Source organism: Atractosteus spatula, assembly GCF_055471065.1.
Source record: "Atractosteus spatula isolate fAtrSpa1 chromosome 10 unlocalized genomic scaffold, fAtrSpa1.hap1 SUPER_10_unloc_3, whole genome shotgun sequence".
Classification (NCBI taxonomy): domain Eukaryota; kingdom Metazoa; phylum Chordata; class Actinopteri; order Semionotiformes; family Lepisosteidae; genus Atractosteus; species Atractosteus spatula.
Window position 1 is genome coordinate 740,484 of NW_028296623.1, and position 23,415 is coordinate 763,898.

A 23,415-nucleotide genomic window follows, 5' to 3' on the forward strand; every position below is an offset into this window, starting at 1 on the left:
ACTATAGACTGAGCTAGAGAGAGACTGAATATGTCCAAGAAGACACCTGCCAGCTGTCTGCACATGCCTTCAGAACACGGCCAGGGATAGCATCAGGAGCCTTGAGTGGATTGGTCTTTTTAAAAACTTTACACACATCCGCTCTAGGTATGATCAGTGGGTGTTCGCCCTGGATTTCTGGAATCCTCCTGGCTGGATCTGCATTACTGACCTCAAACTGAGCATAGAATGAATTTAGCTCATCAGGAAGAGAGGCAGACTATTGTTTGATATAGCTGGGTTGCGCTTTGTAGTCTGTAATTGTGCATATACCACTACACATGTTCCGTGTGTTGGAGCTGTGATAATATGACTAATAATGTAAGTCAGCATATGTAAGTGCCAGCATATTGCAGTTCTTGATGTCCCATTGGAAAGCAAGCCTTGCTCTCAGTTCATCCATCTTATTGTCCAGTAGCAAGAATTATACTTGGGAGCAAGCCACGATTGCTGTGCTGTCTCAATCTAGCCAGAACGCCTGCCTGTTTACCCCTCTTCCTACAACGTCGTCTTCTTCCAAGTAGAGGTACAGGTGAGACACCACAATTATTGCTGACTATTAATTCCAATCTGATCTTTTTGTCTAATCTGGACAAGGAGCTCTCGCCTTCCCTCTTCACCTGTTTTTTTTTACTCCTTCTTCAGTCTATACCCCCATCTTCTTCTGTAATTGTTTTAAGCTTTGTTCCTGGACTGTTGACAATTAATCATTTACCACAAATTTTATTTAATAAGGTAAACCAAGGTAAACTTTATGATTGTTTTGGTCACTGAATTTGGACTCTAGCTACTATACTAGATACTACTACTACACTGCTGCTATTACTACTACTACTGAAGTGACTGCAATGGGTAGTAGTACTACTACTTCTAATTATAGTTTAGGAGGTCTTAATTATTAAAAAGAATTACATTCTGTTCTGCTCGCCAGACCCCCAGCAACAACACAGCTCCCCGCCCCGCCAATCACACACAGCTCCGCCTTTTCAGACTGACAGCAGGAACCTCTCACACAGGCATGACGGCCAATCAGACAGAGCCCTTTCAGTCTTCTCCATATATATCAGAGCCACATCACTGTTTCCTCTCCCTGAAGACACTCCCAGAGACAGGAACAGCTCTGTGTCTCACTGGAGGAAACACACAAATACAGACAGCAGGGCTGCAGGTGCAACAGAGCTGTTACAGAGCTGTTTGTGTTACAGAAGTCAGTATTTTCATAGACTAAACTAACATCATTAATATGAAACCGTGCATTTCTAAAGAATGTGTGAAATTGTACACAAATGTAAATTCTGATTTTTAAGAGTGCCACTGTATTCCAAATGTACCTTTGTACCTTATCATAAAATTGCAAAGGGATGATGTTATTACTAGTTTCAATTAGAATGTAAATTTCTAAAGAAGTAGGCATTTCTTATTCCATTCCAAATTCAGATTCTTTTTTTTCCCATGAAAGACAATTTTATACTTTTAAACAAAATATACCATTAAAACGATACACCATCGAAATAAGAAGTGCAACTTTGACAAAGTGAGAATATAAATGCCTCCAGGTTTGGTGTTAATAGTCACACTGTACATAATTCAGACCAGTCCCTTAAATTCTATACCTCAAATTGACTTTAAGACTCCAAAACTAGCATAGTACATGTATATAATCAATCAGAATTGTGTGGACTGTATTTGGATTACAGGTTGCAGCACTGGTACATGTTCTTAATGTAATTGGATGATTTTATGGAGGAAACTGGAACAGCCACAGAAACAAAAAAACAGTAAGACATGTGAAGAACATGCAAACTCCACACAGAAAGTGCATAAGTCAAGAACACCCAGTCTGATACAAGAACATCTGAAACCCACATACAATGCCTAAAGAAAGTCTACATCCACCTTGGACTTTTTCACATTTTATTGTGTAACAGCATGGAACCATGATGTATTTAACTGAGAATGTTTGCCCCTCATTAACACAAAGTACTCTATAATGTAAAAGAAAAAGAAATATCCAGACATTTTACTAAATTAATTTAAAATAAAAAACAGAAAATATTTTCTGACTCCACAAAGAATGGGATGCAGTTTGGAATCAAACACATAGCCTTCAGAATATAGAGGCAGCAGTGCTAACCACAAGGCAAAACCAAGTCTTTTAAATAAATAACAGCAGAGGTATATGTGCAAAGAGTGCAAGAATTCTGTTTGCCTACAAGGCAACAAACACCAGCTAAGCAGTAACCTGTAGCCTTAAATTAAACCAGACAGATGCACACAGTTACATGCTACTGTGCAAAGAAAACATGTTGTGTTTTCACAAATATAACAGTATCATAAATATAATGCACACCAGTCATATTTGAAAAATGTTTTGAGAATAAAACCTAAAAGTGTTTTAGGAAAAGAAAAGCTGTCACAACTTAAACCAAAAAATTATTAAATGTTTCCTTACATTTCTCTAGGCTACAACGAACACCATTAATAGTAGTATGTGAGGCACTACAGAAATGAATCTGAAGACATTTTAGGTCTTAATTGTTAACAGCAAAGTAGATATCTAAATAAACTATTTTATATGAAATAAAACAAATAATGAAAACTCATATAAGATAATCAGTCATAAATAGTTAACCCATCTTCTAGAACAGGGGTGGGGAACATCCGGCCTGCGGGCCGTATAAGGCCCACTAAATCATTTGGTCTGGTCAGGCTGGGAGTGTACACGTTGCGAAAGTGTTAACACACTGTGGCGAAACTACGGCGATCCGGTGATGATGAGACGAGATGCGATGAGATGATTCCTCGCGACCTTGATGACCTTGCCTCTGATGATTGACAACGATGTTGTCGACTTCTTTGTCGACACAGACGATTACTCCAATCCAACCTTTACCCACACGTCTATGATCAACAATCCTCGCAAAAACTGAATCTCAGATGAAGATTAAGGAAATTACAGTACACAGAAAAGACCTCAAGAGTCGATGATACGAATGTTGGATATGTTCCAAATCCAAGATGGAGGATTAGAACAGCGATCAAAGCAAAATAATTGCGTCGCTGGCGACACACACGCTGGATAGTTATTAAAACTTACAGTAAGTGGTGTGACATCCTACAAATGGCGACTACAAAGAAAAGAAAAGTTTATGCAGATTGTCGATCTTTCCAAGAGAAATGGACAAATTATTATTTTTTGTTGAAGTCAAAGGCAAACCTGTGTGCCTAGTTTGTGGCGATGCGTTAGCAGTAATGAAAAAGCCGAAAAAAAACTGTGGAAAGTGCAACTCGAAAGGAATAACACGGTGCATTTCCCCACTCTGGAAGGACAAAAGCCTTCTACTTCACTTGAATATGCTGGTGAATGTGCAAAACTAATTGAGGCATTTAATGAAAGATTCAAGGACGTGAAAAGTAAACAAATGGAATTGAACATCTTTGCTACATCTCTCAATGTGGAACCAGCTGATGTGCCTGATAACCAACAACACAAAATCATTCAGCTGCAAAGCGATGATGAGCTGAAGGCTAGGTGCATTGAAATATGCATCTGTGTTCGGAACAACTTACTTCTGCGAGCAGTTTTTTTCAAAACTTACCATCACAAAGAGTCGACTGCACTCCAGACTGACCGACCCAAACCTGGAAAAGCAGTTGCGAGTAGCAACATCATCAATACCAGCTAACATCACACGCCTCACCAAAGAGAAGCAGTTCCAGCCATCACATTAGGGGTGAGTTAATTAAATGTTTGACCAAATATAGCAGGCTAATTTTTAAATTGATAATTTTGTATGGCCCACGAATGATGTTATAAATATCCAAATGGCCCTTGGCAGAAAAAGGTTCCCCACCCCTGTTCTAGAACATCGAGGATGACCTTTAAAAATTCCCAGCGTCATTATTTTAATCATTTTTATTACTTGCTGTTCAATGTTTTTAATCCTGGCTATGGGTCAGGTATTGTAAAAGAAAACGATTTTGAAATGTTCTGCTCATGTACAGCAAAGCAGTGCCCGATTCAGTAAGAAATACACTGAACGCTCTCTGCCTAATTCCTCGGTCCAGATGCCAGGAGTTCAGGAGGGACCTGAGGTCCTCAGTCTTAGCCCTTTCTCTACTTCTCTCTCCTACTGAACCCTCAGAACTCAAGACTGAGAGAACAGCTGGAGCATCTGTCTGTCAACTGACATCTGCTGCTCTGCTGTGTCACCCAGAAACACACAGACATACAGTAACAAAAATCACAATCCTACACTATCAATCCACTCTGTAAGAAACTTTAAACACCCCTGATTCTGTTTCCAATTCACTAAAAAAATCAGGGCCTTATCTGAAGAGCTGGACAGGAGAAGAGTGAACACTTACTGGCTGAGCTCTGCAGCACCAGGACAGCAAGAGAGAAGATGGACAGGCAGCTCTCCATTGTCATCAGGACAGAGCGCAGCTGAGACCCCTGTCTTCACCCCTGAACCCACAGGGCAACTGAGCTGCTGCTCCGCAACCCGGACCCCCAGTAACAACTGACAGCAGGAACCTCTCAAACAGGCGGGACAGCCAATCAGACAGGGCCCTTTCAGTCTTCTCCAAATATATCAGAGCCACATCACTGTTTCCTCTCCTGAAGACATTCCCAGCAGTGCGGACGGGAGGAGAGACAGGAGCAGCTCTGTGTCTCACTGGAGGAAACACAGATACAGATACAGACAGCAGGGCTGCAGGTGCTGCAGGGTCAGGAAGAGATCAGATATTGAACTAAAAAAAATTGTAGATAAGTATTATATTTTTAAATCAGTATCAAGATAATCAATTATCTATATATGGTCCTGTGATTCTTGCTGTCTGTTTCAGGAAGTGTCCAGTGACTGGTGTCCTGAATATGGTCCTGTGTGCCTTGCTGTCTGTGTCAGGCAGTGTCCAGTGACTGGTGTCCTGCAGTGAGTCACAGAGTTGTTGTGTCTCCAGACAGTTATGTCTTCTGGTTCTGGTCAAGGACAGTGTGAGAAAAGCCTGTCCTCAAGGTGGCAGTGAGGTCACTCAGGTCAGCACAGGAATACAGAGACAAGGTGGACTGAATAAGAACTGGCTGTGTGACTGTGATCAATAATTTAAATGAAAAAGAAAGAAAAGCTCAGCAGTGATTGTCCCGTCTGTACTGAGCCTGTTGGACAGCAGCTCTCCCAGTTGACTCCCTCAGACCCTGAGTCTGTCTCTGTGCAGCTACAATCCAAACAGATGTTCCAACCCCTCCAGCTGTGACCCCAGTGTCACTCTGTGTGGAGTTGACTGCATTACTGAGACTCTCTAACAGCACAGTGCAGCTCACATCCCCTTCCTTATTATTATAGGTAATAGTAGCAGTAGGAGCAGCAGTAAAATATTAGTAGCAGCAGTAGTAGCAGTAGGTGTGTATTAGCAGTTATGCTGTATTTAAACTCTCCTGTTCAATATAGCAAAGTTCTTGTGTTAAAGCTTCACAATAATAGCTGCAGCAGCAGGAGCCGCAGAGCAGGAGTCAGTTTCAAATTTGAAAAAGCAACAGAATTATGAAAAAAAAAGTTCATAATTTGAACTGATTTAAGGCAGAGCTTTACTGGAGCCTCAGGTCAGACTCTGCAGTGAGTCTGTGGTTTGTGCTCTTCTGAGCTCTTCCAGCACAGGAAGCCAGGCTGTACTGTGAGGCTGTAGTTGTCAGTGTGATGAGGCAGCTGAGAGCTGAGCTGTATAGGGAGACACACAGGAGAGCCCAGTGTTCAGAGCTCCAGTGCTGTACAGGGACACACAGGGAGCCCAATGTTCAGAGCTCCAGTGCTATACAGTGTGACACGTCCTCTCCCCACACAACTCTCTTGGTGTGTCTCTCAGGGTTGAACAGGAGGGGCTGTTCCTGTCAGAATGGAGGCTGACTCTCAGAGGCAGCTGAGAGCTGAGCAGGGAGACACACAGTGCAGCTCCTTATTAGTAGTAGTGGTAGTAGCAGTAGTGTCAGTGGCAGCAGTATTAGTAGCAGTAACAGTACTACTAGTAGCTTTAGAAACATTAGTAGTAGCTGTAAAATGTTATTAGTTGCAGTTGTATCAGTGGCAGCAGTACTAGTAGCTGTAGTAGCAGTAGTAGCACTAGAACCATGAGCAATAGTAACAGTAGTAGCAGTTATGCTGTATTTAAAATCTTTTGTTCAACAATATACTAGAGCTTTGTTGCAGCTTCACTATAATAATTGCAGCAGCAGGAGCAGAAGAGCAGGAGTTAGTTTCAAAATCGGAAAAACAAAAAGAAAACATCAGTACTTGTTAATAGACCGAGGCTGAACAGTGAGAACACAGCTCACATCCTTCTTATTAATAGTAGTAGAAGTAGTAGCAGTGGCAGCAGTAGTAACAGTAGTACTAGTACCTTTAGTAGCATTAGTAGTGGCAGTAAAATATTACTAGTTGCCATTGTATCTGTAGCAGCAATAGTAGTACTGTAGCTGTTATAGTTGTAGTAGCAGTAGTAAGTGTAGTAATAGTAGCAGTATTTGCAGTAGTAGTAATAGCAGCAGTAGTATTTGTTGCAGCTTCACCATAATAACTTCAGGAGCAGGAGTCTGTTTCAAAGTATTAAAAAACAACAAAATGATTAACTAGAAACAATCAGTCCTAGTTAATACAACCAAACAGCTGTGATTTAAGGCCACAATTCCTGCTGGGCTAGCATGAAAAATGTTCATATCATGATATGACAGCATATTTTTACAGAGGGACATATTATCTTCAGTAAAACTGCTCTATCTCTTCACTCCCCTGTCTTTAGAAAATGGGCCTGTTTCGTCAGAGCTTTACTGGAACTGCAGGTCAGCAATGAGTCTATGGTTTGTGCTGTGATGTGCAGTGCACTGTGATGAGGCGGCTGAGAGCTGAGCTGTACAGGAAGACACACGGGGGAGACCAGTGTTTAGATCTTTAGTGCTGTACAGAGACACACAGGTAGCCCAGTGTTCAGAGCTCTATTGCTTTACAGTGAGGCACACAGGAGAGCCCAGTGCATAGAGCTCTACAGGGTGACAGGTCCTCTCCCCACACAGCTCTCTCAGTGTGTCTCTCAGGGCTGAACAGGAGGGGCTGTTCCTGTCAGAATGGAGGCTGACTCTCAGAGCTCCACTGTCAGTATGAGGAGTAGCTCTCAGACCTGACTGCTGCCAGAGCCTCTGAGCCTGAGTGGCCATGAGCACTGAGCTCCTCAGGAGTTGAGAAAAGCCTCCTGTCTCCTGTGGTCACAGTGTGGTTGAACACCTGCACTGTCTTCTTGCTCCTTCTCCTCTCTCTCCCCCTTCCTGTCTCTCTTGCTGTGTGTGCACTTATCTGTCCATCTCTCTCTCCTCTTCTCTCACTCTGACAATCTGTGCAGAGTATCTGAAGGGGATGTAACATTACTTGGCAAAGGAAAAAAAATTCTCAGAAGCAGAATAAAAAAAACTCTTCTCAGTCAACTTCACAGCTCAGACTCACACACAGAGGTCTGGGTCCCTCAGCAGTTTACTCAGACTCCTACCTCCTGAAGCTCATCTCCATCCTGACAATCCAGAACCAGAGGATATTCAGACAATCGGAGCTGCTACACGAATAATATCAGACAGAACAGCCTGGACTCAGGTCACATCTCCCCCTTTTCACCTTCCTCACAGCCGTCTTAGAGACAGAGAAGAGCTCCTGGATCTGGGCTCAGGGGGTCACTGATCTGGCAGCTGTGGGCTCTATTCCAGGTCAGAAGCAAGAAGCTTCTATTAACCTTTCCAGGACTTCCAGCCCTTCAGTATTACTGTCCTGATTCATTGTCTGTACTGTACGTCAGCTTACAAACCTCTGACAGAAGTGTTTGACTGACAATTGAACAATATGTGATTATCTCTTATTATTATTTTTACTTATTTAATGAACATCAGTGTTGTCGCTCTTACCAGTGTATTATGATTATCAGCAGCAGCAGACCGATGGTCGTGTCTACAATAGTGACCAGTTGACCAGTCTGTAGCTCTGAGCAGTGGGACTCAGATCACACAGAAGACCTGTCTGTGTGTGATTTCACGCTCTGGGACTGAGCGTCTCCCACACGTCTCTCATGGAGAGTCTTATAAATATACAGTTAAACAGTGTCTGATAACAATTATACAGATAATTAAATAATCACACCAGCTGAGGAACTGAGAGCTCGAGTGGAAATAAAACCAGGATATCACTTTAAGCCTCCAGGATCAGGAGTCTGATCCTCCTGGCTTCTGTTCCGTGGAGATTCGTGTAAAACGCTTAAAAGTGCTCATTACAGTACACAGACTTGTGCTCTTTCTCTTCTGCTCTACGGGAGTACGCTATACAACAAATTAGTCTGTGAAGCAAGCTTTTTTTCTGTTTAATTAATTTCATTCCTCGCTTCGTCGCTCTACTTCTCCAGTTGTTATGATTCGCCTCTCTTCACAGGCGGTGTGTTTTTTTTTTTTTGGATTTGTTGTATCTGTAAGAAAAGCCCCCCGAGCTCCGGACAGCAGTCTCCCCCAGCGGAGACGCGCTCTGCACTGTCAGAAAGACGGCTGTGACGTCACAGACACGAGCCAGAGCGCCGGGATCAGAGGGCGAGACCGCGGGAGGCGCGCTGAGTGCATGGAGCCGAGTTATTGATCACTTACTGTATCTATCGTCAACCAATTAATTCAACTGAAGAACCGTAGAATAATCGATTAATTTCACCGATTGGTAAGTACTGATTATTTTCCCGTATTTGACCCTGTTTTAAATATCTAGAAAACAGTCAATACAGCCTGTATCGATCAATAACCATAGTTCGTTAAGTGTTAATAATGTTCAATCCGAAATTAAAGAATGATTATTCAAATTATTATTTAAAAATTTCACCCTAGAGCTAGAAAATTATATTCCAAGTTGATAAATTTGTGTAAGCAACAGTTTAAATGCATTTTCCATTTGTTTACAAATCATAAGTATGGTAACCATGGTGACACGCTTCACGTCACTGTGCTAGGTGTCTCGCCTTCGTCAAAGTGAGCGATGTGACGTCACGGACAGCAACTAATACTGATACTAGTGTCTTCATGTTCATATTAATAAGAGTACAACTGGTAGTTTAATTATTAATGCTATTATTATTGTTAATGTTAGTGATTATTATAGAGTTACTGTTAGAGTATTTACATTAGTAGTCATGTTAGTTTTAGTGATAGGATTACTGTTATTATTAGTATTAGTAGTGTAGTAGTAGTTTGTATCAATGGTAGTGATAATGATAGTGTTAGTCGTAGTGATAGTGTTACTGTTGTAATATCAGTAGTATTGTGTTAGTTATAGTGTAGGTAAGAGTGTGGTGTCTGTGAGTGTGTGGATTTGTGTCTGTGAGTGTTTGGTATTTTTCAGTGTGTGTGATGTGGGTGAGTGTGTGGGTGTGTGTAGTGTCTGTGTGCCTATGTGAGTATTAATGATGATAGCACAACTGATTAATTTCAATACTAGCATTCGTGTTAATATTACTGAGAGTATATCTAGTAGTTTTACTAATAATACTAGTATTCATGTGAGAATTAGAGATGATAGAGCTACTATTAATTTTAGTTTTAATGTTAGTATGAATGTTAATATTAATGATAATCATAACGTTAGTGTCAGAATATTAACACTCTTCGTCATTTTAGTTCTTTTTATAGCATTACTGTTATTATTAGTATTATTAGTGTAGTAGTTAGTTTGTGTTATTGTTAGTAATAATGATAGTGTAATACATAATGGCAGTTAGCAGTATTTGTGTTAGTGTTAGTCATGATTGTGTGTATAAATGTGTGTGGTGTCAGTCAGTATGTGTAGTGTCTGTGCGTGGCTTAATATCACGCACAGACACTACACATGTGTGTGAGTGTGTGGGTGTATATCTGTCAGTGTGTGTGAATGTGTGTGTAGGTGGGCTTGGGCTCCACTGTTGTGTCTGACAGAAGTGACCCATCAACAGGTGTTGAGGTCCAGAGCTGCTTGTGAATGGAATCACTTTCTAGAGTCCAGACCAATGTCTACAGAGATGTGAGTGCTCTGTTTTTATCACTCTTAGTAGTAATGACAGCTGATTAGTAGTAGCGGAGTATTAGTATCAGAATTAGTATTAGAAGTTGTAGCCATGGTTGTAGTAGTAGTAATAGCAGCAATAGCAGCAGTAGCAGCAGTGGTTGTTGGATTATTCAAGCAGTTACTTTAGAAACTACAATACTACACATTTAAATTCTGTTTTTCTAGATATGTTTTGTAAAGTGCCTTGATGCTCTGGAGGCACAATACAAGAAAAAAATACGATTGATTGATTGAGTGTGGGAGTGACGTCAGGTAGAGTTCATTTGTCTAACAGAACCGTCCTGTCCACAGATGTCAACAGAGGTGACCAGAGAAGCTGTCCAGACCCAACAGAAACCGGAGATGTGCTTAAGACTCAGGTCCCAGGCCCAGAGAGCTAAGAGTCCACTGCTGTCCCTGAACTTATTCTGATTTTTCTTCTTTTTTCTACTTTCCCTGAAATTAAAACATATCGCAGTAGCAGGGCCCTGCTGTCCTTTTTATGGGGAAGAGAAGGCTCTACCTGACAGTGTGTGCATCTGCATGTGTGAGTATGTGGGAGTGTGTGTCTTTTGGTGTGTGTGCTTGTGAGTCTTGTTCAGACCGTGTCTATAAAAGAACTGTGTCTGACGTCCCCAGATCAGGAAAGAGGTAACAGGAGACCCATCCGACACAAGTTGTGGAGCCAGACCCAAGACCCCAGGAGCAGTGAGTCTGCATTATTATTATTATTATTATTATTATTATTATTATTATTATTATTATTATTAGGAGTGAAAGGGTGTGTGCTTGAGACAGTGAGTGTGAGAGAGGGTGAGTGTGAGAGACAGGGGGTCTCAATCTCCATTCAAAGAGGGTCTGGTGCATCTCCTGGTTTTCTGACCAGAGCTCTTGGTTACAAATATTATCAATTTCTTTAATTAAACAAAAATCATTCTAATACCTTTATCCTGGCCTAAAATATTAAACTGTGCCTTGAATATTTTGAGTCTTCAACAGTAAGAGACATTAAAATTTATTATTAAGCACATTATTTTCATATCTTACTTAGAAAATAATTAGCTTAATTGTTTAATTGGCTAGACCCATTTGGAAAGAAAACCTGAAGATGCACTTGGCCCTCCAGTGACTGGAAAAGGGCTTGAGACTCCTGGTCTAGCAGAACTGGCCCCTCAACAGATCTTGGCAGGGATGTTGGGGATCATGAAGCTGTATAGCCGAGGGCTGGACACTGCTTCAGGATTAAGGATGGGAGGCCACTGTGATGTAGGGTCATCTTGGCCCATGATGATGAAGATGTGTTTCTGTGACTGGCTGGTAACTCCCCAACGCCGCTGGGAGAGACTTGGAATGGCCAAGCAGGGAGAGTGGCGTCACACTGATGCCTGGGGCAGATCCCAGAGGAACATGAATATTGGCTTCAACAACATGGTTGGGTAGTTTGCTCCACTCCCCCCCAACCTTCTATGTACAGTAGTGCCTCCTATCCTGACTGTAGGGTCTCATCCAGCTGTCTTGTGAGATAAGCCAGGCTATCAGCTTCCACAATATGGCTAGACAGCTTGTTCCACACCCCCAAAACCTTCTGTGTAAAGAAGTGCCTACTGCTGTCAGTTTAAATTAATTTGTTCTTCCTGAAGTGTTTAATACTGTTTGAATAAGAAGATACCTGCACTGAGACACATGATCTTGGTTGGCTTGTGCTGGTGAGACTAAAGCAGTCAACTTGCTGACAGGTCTCGACAGAGACAAACGTGACCTTTGTAGGTGTTTTGTGCATTTACTGGGACAATTATTAATGATTAAAATTAAAAAAATATTAAAATGATTCTTTGATGGCTAGAAATCGACCTTCCCAAACAACTCAGCAACGCATACACACGGACATGAGAATACATTTATTAATACATAAAATGTGCTTATAAACATAACAGATCTTATAGTGAGGGTTAGCAGAATACAAAAGGTGTTTTTTAAGGAGCTTTGGTTACAATGTCTGCACTAGATACTCAAAAGCAATAGCAATTAATTTGACATCAACTGGGATTGAGGTAACACTTGAATTCTCAAGCTGCAATGCAGGATGTTGAATACTCATCCAATCTATGTGGATTCAGATCTCCTGTGGACACAAGGAATGTGCATCCAGTCGGCATCCTCTGGCCCGGTGCCAAGCAGTCCTGTTGCGGCTGGAGTTGTAGGAGAAGGATTGAGAGATTCCTGCTGCAGCGCACTGGCAGTGACTCTCTGAAGACCGGCTAGTTAGACCTGGCTGAACTATCAGAGTTTGTGCACGTGAAAAGTGACTGCGAGTCTGAGTAAGTCACACTCTTTAGATGGGAAGAAGACCGGTACTTTCCTGATTTAGCGCTAGTCCTGACTACTGAGAATCAGCTGTTGACATTACCGACCATAGTTCACTCGTTGATCAGGCGAGCATTCACGGTTACCAGTGGTTCGAACTTGCTTAGAACTTGACTCTTAGAACAAAGTAAAGTCCTGGCACTTGGACACACTGGATGTCACGTGATTGTCCAAGCTGAGTCTGAGAATGTCCTGCAGGGGCACCTTCTGGGCCCTGTGCTGCCTCTTTTATCTGGAGGAAGGTCATTCATCGGTTGAAAGCTTCACGGGCATTTGAGACCCACGTGGGGTTATCCTGTCCTACCAGTTCCTGATTGGCTGATCAAGGTGGAGGATGAGTAACAATGCTGTCTGACCTTAGGATTGTAAACCAGACAGTAAGGCGCCAGGGATGACCATTCTTTCGGGTGGCTGGAGAATCTCAGCCTTGGGAGTTGTTCCTTTCAGGGAACTCTATCAGATAGAAAAGCACCTTAAATCTGAACCACATGGAATGGTCTCCGTGTGTCCAGCGCCACTGAGATGAGGGAGAGAGAGACTGGCAAAGGAGCAGCAAACTTAAATCCTGTATTATAATAAGCCTTGCCACTACAGCAAGCTGTATGGATTTCTTGAACATCAAGTTGTTCCAGAAAGGAAATGAACACTTGCATTCAACTCAAACAAGTCATATGTGATTTGCCCAAAAGGATAAATTCTGTATAGTCAGATAGGAAGAAAGGCACTGCTGGGAATCGGATCCAGGATCTCCTGTTCTCTAGGTCTCCTTGACAGGCGCTTTGACCAACTAAGCCACGGCGCCGGCAAAGTGTTGTCCTTTTACAGCCACTTGGACATGTCTCACCTGCTCTGAGACAACTGCGTTCAGTGTGCACTGAGCCTGCTTGCTGTGCAACTTGCTTCCTTTACCTGCGATAGCAGCACCAACACTAAGAGAAAGGATGAGAAATGGCTTTTATCTGGCACTTTTCATGTCCATGGAGCTCAATGTGCTTGTCAACTGGGTGACAGACCTGTGTATTATTTGTGAAAATGCCTTTTTCTTTCTTTGTAAACTCATTGATAAGTAAACAAGAAATCTTGCAAGGTAAACACATGCATTTTATTTCATTGCTGAAAACAGCATGAGCAAGAAGTTAGGAGAAGTGATTTAACATGATATGTGATCTAATTTACCAGAGCAAATGTGTTTTTCTATTGGCATTGTGACCTCTTCTGAATGTGTACGTTGATGCTGTTACTGGTTTATATAGGACTGTAAAATGTCTTCTTTGTATTATTCTGTATTTATTTGTGAAAAGACAATAAAGTTCTTAGATAAAGACCTAGATAATGAAACATGGCAGTGAAAGAAGAAGGCACAGACAGAGTTTAAACCACTGATCTTGAGTATATGAGACCAATGCTTTACCACTTGGCCACCGCACCTTCAAGGATGCATTGACCCCTCGAAATTGTTTTATATGCAGCACGTTTTTTAACAGCAAACTTTGTGTATGTTTTAAAAATAAAGAAGAAAATCTATAAATCTTTGAGTATAAATTACAATGAGAAGGAGAATATAACACACTCAAATGTGACTATTATGTTGTTCAAATTAATTAAACTGGTTTAATTCTCATGCAGACAGCAACAAAAAAAAGTGATTCTTAACAAGGAGATATTTGGCAGCCGTGGGACTCCAACCCACTCCCCCAAAGAGACTACAGCTTTAATCCAGCTCCTGACAGTGGCTCTTATTATCTGAACTTGAAGTATTATAAAGCATGGAAGCGACTGCTCCTTCGTTTTCTGTGATTCTTCCTCTCTCTTGGTGAAATATTTAGTTCTTTGGCACCTCTGGATATAGTTCTCCTGTGGAGCAGGCTTCAGACCTCAATGTACAGCCCCTTTGAAGTAATTTTATTTTTACAGGAAGATGCATTTGCAACGTGTCTCCCGTTTCAGAAATGCTTTAAGCGGCATCTTATATACAACGCACAAACAGTAGACTGCAGAACTGAGCAAAAATTGTACTGGATTTGACTGGGATTCTGAAATATTTATTGCAAAGGAATTCAGGCTTTCATGAACCTATAATAAAGAAACTGACCTTGAAAGTAACCTGAGCTAAAACTACCTTTAGAAACAGAAGAAATCTTAAGAATTTTGCCACGGGAAAAGATAAAAACAACAAAAAAATTCGGATCCTGCCCATAAACAACAACGATGAGAAATAAAATAATGCTCTTCACATTTGCTTGAATCTATAATAAAAAAGTAACCTGAAACTTTCATGCTTCCAATCTATGATGTGGCTGTCACTAGACTTGAACGTGATGTTCCACAGATAAGCAGGGCGCCTTGTAATTAATGTAATTTAACCAGTCACATTCCAGATCATGTACAAAGGTTATTTGCCTCAAAAATCAGATATATGTTCAAACTGCACAGCAGAACATGAAGAAAAATCCGTCTGCTGATTGACACCAAAGAATGTCGCTACAAGCCCAAAACATTGTTTCCTTCTCGTTTCAGTATTGAATAAACCTTCCCTCGTTCCTTTGCAGCCCATGCATGCTGACACAGCTACTTAAATTACCATCAGCTGTGGACCTGCAGCTGAGCTTTACACAGATAGATGAGTTCCCCAGATATGTTTTTAATGTTCTTTTTCTTTTTGTTTTGAATGCTTTTTTATAGTTGTTAGACTACTACACTGATTTACATAGGTTCCTGGAGGACTTCTCGCTTTGTGGTTGTTGTGTTTTCGGGTTACAACTATTTTATTGATAGGACCCCAAGCATTACTGTGGGACTAGTTAACTTTACTTCTTACATTCTACCTGAAATTACCTCAATAACTACTACTCTGTTTTTATTTTTTTAAAAGGCACAGGTGATGTTTGTTTTTTTTCTTGCAGCTGATTGGTATCTACAACGGGTCAGCTGCAACAAACGTGGCCACTGAAATTTGTCAGCAGCTGTGTCCTCAATTGCAACAAACCTAAAATAACAGCTGCTGCCCATTAGATGTTACTGAAGCCTCTTCACAGGGTTTAAGCAACTCAGTAGCGGACTAAGCGGAACAAGCGATCACATTAGAACTGTCGTGAATATAGTAGAAATAATATAGTCACTAAATAACGAGCTTATGCACCACTAGCTTGAAAATAATTGTTATATTTAACTGAAATTGTTTTTCAGACACCACAACTATTCACAATGAATTTTATCAATACATGTCTCAATAAAAGTGTAATTTATTAGTACTTAACTTTAATGTCTATCTTTATTAGTAGTTGTATTACATGTACAGCCTTTAATATGCGATAGTGAATTTTCAGGTACCCCAGGGAGGTAAGAAAACTCAAATAAAGCAAATGCATATTTAAAGGGGGTGTAAGTCTTAAATGTGTTCTGTCATATCTGTTCTTTTAAGTAGATTTGTTGTATAATTTATTGTGATTCAGGAGAAAGTAGTAACATTGGGGATTTGAGGGTACAGAAAATATGTTGTACTGTACGGGCAAATGTAAGGATATGTTAAAAAAACGTATCGTCATCTTTTTGAACGTGATTGTTAGACACTTGTTGAATCTCAACGGGGGTTTCTTGAGAGATCGTTCAGCGAGCGAGACCTCCCTCTGGACTCCGCACTGAGTTGAAAGCTATGCGCGCTCCTCACTGCTTGTCCTGTACTGTTACCTGTGCTCTCGTCTACATTATCTACGTGCAGCACAGCGTCAAGAACACCATAAACTTTGTGATAGAAAGTGCTTATAAGCATGAAAAATATTGAACATTTTAAACATTCATAGAACAGCTTGAAAAACTGAGGGACAAAAGACCATCTATTTTGCAGGTTCACAGCATTTGCAAGAAAATCAGCCACCTGAATAGGGACCCTGAGATGAAAAGTTCAATATTCTACTGACTGGGCTATTCCCGTCTACTCAGTTTCTTTCTGAAACAACATTTTTCAAGAAATTCTTACAATTTGCGAAATTTGAAATACAATACTTGCTTAAAAGTGCAGATTTTTTTTTACCCCAATACTGCAAATGGAGAAAACCAATTTGTTGGAGTCTCTGTGGTACAATTGCTTAGTGTGGTAAGGTTGGGACTAAGATGAAAGTAAGGTGCTGGTTCGAGGGCACCCAGGTATGCCTTTCTCACTGTTCCAATGAGAACAGGGTCAATTTTTGCACACACTGCATGGTCTGTGCATGTGCAGTAGGATTAAGAAGCAGTGTGTATCAGTTGAAAAAAACTAAATTACTGCAGAGAGTTGTAACAGTAAATACTGGGTTGTTTTCCTATTTACACCCTAAATGAGTCTCAAATAAAACGTATTAACCAGTATAAAGGGGTATTTCATAGGATTAAGACAAGCACCGTTTGTTAAGTGCATGTCAATGTAAGAGTATTATACTAATTATTGTTGTAATGTAATGTAGTTCTCAGTGAGGGTGGTGCTGAGAGGTGACCTGTGCAGCCTGTAGGAGGCCTATTTCTGCACGCACTGCGTGGTGAGTTATTTAAATTTAAACTGTAATGTAATTTATTTTTGTTCAGTGTGATTTTGTAACGGTTAGATGGAATGTTGAAACCGTCAAACTGAAATGTGTTTTTTTTACCGTTTTCCCTCACGGTAGAAAGAACCACTACCATAGTTTGTGTAGTCAAATATATCATTATATGTCATTTATTTTGCTTTTTATTATGTTCCAAACTAACAAAACAGATTAGACACCATACTAACCTGGAAATAAAGAACCCCAAAAATATATTTGTGTCCTGTGCTGGTTATTCTTTGCCAGGCTACACAATTTTACCTAGGTTAATCCCTGTAGTAGTTTAACAACTAAAACAAAAACAGCCAAACACAACAGCTTCAAAAGAAAAAGAACATTGAAAACAAATCTGGGGAACAACAAAAACACAGAATCTAATGCAAGAGCTTTTTCAAGTCTTCGGTACTCTATCGTACTCCTCTTGTCTCAGTAGACCTCCTCATATATTTGTGTGCAGGTCAGCTGGAGGTCCACAGCCGAAGGTAATTTACGTAGAGGGCTGCATCAGCATGCGTGGGCTGCAAAGGAAAAAGTATAGGTTTATTCCATGCTGAAAAGAGAAGGAAACACAACGTGGACCCTTCTTCGGGTGTGACGTGGAATAAACCTTTAAATGTTCCTTTGATGTTAATTTAGACCAGATCTCCAGCAAACACATAACAGACTACAATCCCCCTAGATAAGGTGTTAAGGTGTAAAGTGAATCCCACAAGAGAAGGAAACACAACATTCCAGCTGTGGAGCCTTCTTATGTGACAGGGAATAAACCTTTACTTGGTTCCTTTGATGTTAATTTAGACCTGATCTCCAGGAAATACCTAAGAGCACCTAAACTCGTCAGTTGCTTTCAGTACCTAAAGACACAGACCACACTATTCTTTGCCAGACTCCATACATAATTAAGGACAATCACATATAGCTTGATTTTGTTAAATGCAAGTATTGATTTCCTTTCTGGAACAACTTGTTTTTCGAAGAATTATTTTTTCCGAAATAAGAAATACAAATCTTGCTTATCGGTGAAGAATAAATACTGTCAGCTGGCAAGAAAATGACAGCATTTTTTTTCTTTTACAAAAAACCTGCATAGGGAGATGTAGAATAAAGATCCACTTGAGACGTTTTCGTTGTGCAAGGGCAAAAAAATAAATTTGTTCCGTTTCACAAAATTCAGGCTTGCGAACGGCGCAAGTCGCAGGTGATTCACTCCTCTTGACTAGGTGGCGCTAGGAGGTGCAGTGAAGTTTATATCCGGCTGCAGAAACTCCTCTTTCTCAGCCCCGCTTCTCGGTTGTTTTGAAGTCGCGGCCGCGCTAGTGGATGATGTCATCATACTGCGCGACACTGCATATCTTTCACCCACGTGTTGGCGATTGAATCATTTTCTTTACATAAATAAGAAAGTTGTTGTTTTTTTTAATAGCTTTAGTTTCTGAATACGTAGCGTCTTGTCGGCTGTGTTCGTGCTTGAACTGATCACAGCCCTGACAACAGGATCTGTGAAGAATAAAAATAAAGAAGAAAGTTATTCTGTTTAAACTTCGCAAGTCTGCCTTTGTTTCTGACCGACTCTGAAGAAGGATGGCGGAGTGCTTGTTAAATCTGCAAACCCAGCTTGACTCGTTCATGCAGGTTTTGCTCAAATCGATCGTGTATGAAGTTTCAGAACTTTTTGGAAACAGGATGTCTGACACCGAGGACGAGTTTCAAGGCAAACTCCGCGGCGTCTCCCAGATTCTGGTGAGACGGGCCGTGATTAAAATCACACAGTGTGTGGAAGACAGTGTCGGGAGTGAAATGGCGCAGCTGAAGAAGGAAAACGAGAGCCTGAAGTGGAGATTGCAGCTGTGGGAGGAGTCGGGAGCAGGAGGAGATCAGGGTACCCAGGCGCTTCCATGTGAAGTCACTGCAGAAATAAAAAAAGAAATGGACACGAAACTGGAGCTGTCAGGTCAGTGTGGTGACTTGTATGAGTGCGTTTAAAACCAGTATTTTTAACTTCCTCGTGAGATTTTAAAAAAACACGCTTCATTTTAAAGAAAACATCTCACAAGAGTAAACATTCTCATTATCAGTACGCGTTCTAACAAACTATCAAACTGTCTTTAAAAAACTTCCGAAAGATGTGAGAATATAGTGGAGAGATGGAGAGATTGCAGAGTGAAGTGGGAAAGACTTGTGTGATGTAGCAACGCGATTCTTTACTGAAAACTGAACTATTTTGGCCGGTTACGGTGCTGAAAACACCTCATTCAGATTCAGTTGTTTCACTGAATCAGTGTGTAATCCGACGTCATTAGGAAACACGGTTTACACATATTGTATTTAACTTGTTTTGGTTTAGATTTTTATATGTATACTAATTATATCTCAGTTCTCCAGGGATTTTGTCTGTATGAATCCAGTAAGTTTGTCTGTATTCACCCCCCCCCCTCACTACACTATTAAAGTACTGTAGTGTCCAGTCAGTCAGTCTGTATTAAACCCTCTATCTTTCACTGCAGTGTTAATGTGCTGTAGTGTCTAGTCAGTGTGTCTGTATTAACCCCTCTCTCTCTCAGTGCAGTGTTAATGTGCTGTAGTGTCTAGTCAATGTGTCTGTATTAACCCCTCTCTCTCTCAGTGCAGTGTTAATGTGCTGAAGTGTCTAGTCAGTCTCTGTATTAACCCCTCTTATAAAATTATAAAATATATAAAAACTTGGATGACTCAAAATGTCTTTATCTTAACTGTGACAAGACTGAAGTCATGCTTATTGGCACCACCCATCAACTTTGTAAAACCATTGCTGTAACTCTATCTGTAGATGGTCCTGTAATTGAGCTTCAGTCTAAATTGAAAAACTTTGGGGATGTTTGACTTTCAACCAACATATGTAGTATGTTGTCAAAACATATTTCTTTCACCTCGAAAACCACGACTACGCCCCATGTTATCAGTGGCTGAAAAGTTTTGGCTGCTCCCAAATCGACTATTGTAACGCTCTACTCTCTGGGGTTTCTAAGTCCACATTGAACAAACTCCAGTATATCCAAAATTTGGCAGCCAGAATCCTGACCAAGTCTAGTACAAGTGTTCACGTTACTGCTATACTGGAGTCCTTGCACTGGCTTCCTGTCATGTTTTGTGTCGACTTAAAAATCCTCCTGCTCGCTTTGCACCTCAGTACCTGTCTGAGTTATCATCCTACTCCCCATCTTGCCGTCTTCGTTCTTCTAATTCTGGTCTCCTATCTGTCCCCCAGTCCGTCTACACTCTCTGGGTGACAGGGCGTTCTCCTGTTATGCCCCCAAGCTTTGGAACTCTCTTCCCAAGGATATAATTGAGTCACCTTCTCTAAACTCCTTCAAATCCAGACTCAAAACCTTATTCTTTAGAACAGCCTTTATTTAACTGGTTCTGTTCTTGACCCCTCTGTTCCTACTGTACTCAGTACCACCATCTACTGTCTCCTCAAATTGTGTATTCTCATCGTGCTTATATGATGTATTTTTTGTTATTGGTAAAGCGCTTTAAGAAGCCACCTTTAAAGCTGCTACTAAAATAAAATGTATTATTATTTTGAAGGCCTTGTTTTCTTGTCCTGTGTTTACAGGCTCAGAGACCAGTGCTCTCCCTAATGCTGGGGACAGGGCTCCTCTTGAACAGCAGCACAGTGAGGAGGAGTGGGGCTCCAGTTTGATGCAGGAGACAGAGCTTACTGCTGCAGAAGGGAAAGAGACATTCAGTGAGCAGCACACAGAGAGCAGACAGAGTGTGGAGGATCTGGGCTCTGTGCCCATGATGAAGACTGAGCCTGAGAGTGAGACACCTGGGCTCTTAGTATGTGATGATTTTACAGAGAAGATTAATAATCTGGACACAAAAAATATTACACAAGGTTGTAATGAACTGGGAAGTGTCTCTGTACTAGAGCACAAAGAAGAACTGGGTGAGTTTAATCTTACAGAGCATGACACGGAGCCCCAGTTGATTGACCATGCAGAGCAGCAGACTGATGTATCTGGTGAAGAGAACAGTACTGAGTTACAGCAGCACGATCAGAGGAAAAGGAAGAATCGGTCAAGGCCTTGCTCAGATGGAGTGGACAAACTACCATTATGGCACATGGGGGAGCAGCCTTACTGTCAGTCTAGCATTTCACAGCCCTACCAGCACCTTCACACAGGAGAGAGACCTTTCAGCTGCAGTCAGTGTGGTAAGAATTTTAATAGGTCAGGTGACTTAAAAAGACACCAGCGCATTCACACAGGAGAGAGACCATTCAGCTGCAGTCAGTGTGGGAAGAACTTTAGTCAGATAAGCCACTTACAATCACACCAGCACATTCACACAGGCGAGAGACCGTTCGTCTGCAGTCAGTGTGGGAAGAGTTTTAGTCAGTCACGTAGCTTAATAATCCACCAGCGCATTCACACAGGAGAGAGACCATTCAGCTGCAGTCAGTGTGGGAAGAGTTATAGTCAGATACGCCATTTACAATTACACCAGCACAGACACACAGGAGAGAGACCGTTCATCTGCGGTCAGTGTGGGAAGAGTTTTAGTCGGTCATGTACCTTAATAACCCACCAGCGCATTCACACAGGAGAGAGACCATTCAGCTGCAGTCAGTGTGGGAAGAATTTTAGTCAGATAAGCCACTTACATTCACACCAGCGCATTCACACAGGAGAGAGACCGTTCATCTGCGGTCAGTGTGGGAAGAGTTTTAGTCATTCAAGTACCTTACTAACCCACCAGCGCATACACACAGGAGAGAGACCATTCAGCTGCAGTCAGTGTGAGAAGAGTTTTAGTCATTCAGGTACCTTGAGAGCCCACCAGCATATTCATGCAGGAGATAATTCAGCTGCAGTCAGTGTGGAAAGAGTTTTATCCAGTCAGGTGACTTAAAATGTCTTTTAGTTCAAGTTGGTAGATGCGTCAGCATGTGACATCCAAAGAAGGCTCCACAGCCGAAATGTTTCTTTTCTTCTCTTTTCAGCATGGAATAAACCTTTACTTGTTCCTAAGATGTCTTTTAGTCATAGTCACTTTGTAGTCACCCACTGTTGAGTTTGTCTAGTCAACTAAATTTTGACTGTATTCTTCCTTATGGTTGACTAAAACAGAAATAGTTCTTGTCACACAGTTAAATTTATTTGTATACTAAAATATATAATGCTTTTTACTTTTAGTTTTTTTCAATTTTAAAATGAATTAGGTCTAAATTGAATTAATGTTTTATTCCTTTATAGTCTTGGGATGTTAAGTTTAATTTACAGTTAAGACTGTTCTCATTGAATAGGCTTGTAATTTTGTAACAGCTTTTAACTTACCATGTTAAGCAAGAAATGTGTATAAAACAGATAAGGATTCTTAACTGTCACAGGAAAAATAAAAGTCACACATCTGATTAAATTCTACAAAAAAGCTCAAAGTACTTGCGAAAAGAATACGATATTGTATGAATCTCTTTTAAGTAGAAAATCTATTTTGGCACCATCACTAATAATTCCATATCTTTGTTTTTTTTTTCAATGCAACTATTTTTTTAAACGAGACAGGACAGCAATATATACTGTGCCTTCAGAACGTATTCACACCCCATTGTTTATTTCTCATTCTGCTGTGTTGCAAGGTCAAATTAAATCATATTAAAATGTTTAATTTTTTTTCTCTCCTGTAGAAGCAATTCTCTATAATGTTCAAATGAAATTAAGTATTTAAAATTCTGAAGACATCTATTAAAAATAAAATGGAAAATTACTTAATTGATAAGTATTCACTCCCTTTGTTTTAGCAACCTAATTTGGGTCCGTTATCTTGAGAGATCCCACTAAATGTTAACAAGGTACACCTGTATTCAATTGCTTGACTGCACAATAAATATCACTGACTGTGAGGTCTCACAACTAAAACAGCAGATCAGATCAGTCCTACTGTCATGAAGACCAAGGAGCTGCCTATGGAACTTCGAGATGAAGTTGTTAGGAGGAAAAAAGCTGGAGAAGGTTATAAAAAGATTTACAAAGCTTTGAACCTTCCTAGGAGCACTGTGAAGTCCATTGTAACAAAATGAAAAATAATATTGCACAACAGCAACCACTAGTCTGTGCAGCAAGTGGGGGCTGATTTCCAAAGTAAAATAGGGAAAGGTCCCTTATTTTACACACTTAGCTGATGCAACAGCTCAACTTGTTTACTTCATTATGGTTGGTTAGTAATACAAAGACAGGCGAGGCAGTAATTTTCCAGTACTTATAGGTCTAAGCCTTGAAGGACAGAGAAGACAGCTACATGCAGTTTTGCATCGCCTTTTTGCTGGTGCAGAGATAAACATATTCTTCGAACATCCCGTGCCCTTGACCCGCTGGGTACTATCACACTTT

General features: G+C 40.8%; 1 protein-coding gene across 1 annotated transcript; it reads left to right on the forward strand.

Moving 5' to 3' along the window:
• Positions 1-18,369: 18,369 nt before the first annotated feature.
• On the forward strand, positions 18,370-22,794 carry LOC148812366 (uncharacterized). The gene is made up of 2 exons (XM_088908632.1): positions 18,370-18,992; positions 20,637-22,794. Exons 1-2 carry the CDS (start codon positions 18,623-18,625, stop codon positions 21,935-21,937), a joined length of 1,671 nt encoding a protein of 556 aa, XP_088764758.1. The 5' UTR covers positions 18,370-18,622; the 3' UTR covers positions 21,938-22,794.
• Positions 22,795-23,415: the final 621 nt, after the last annotated feature.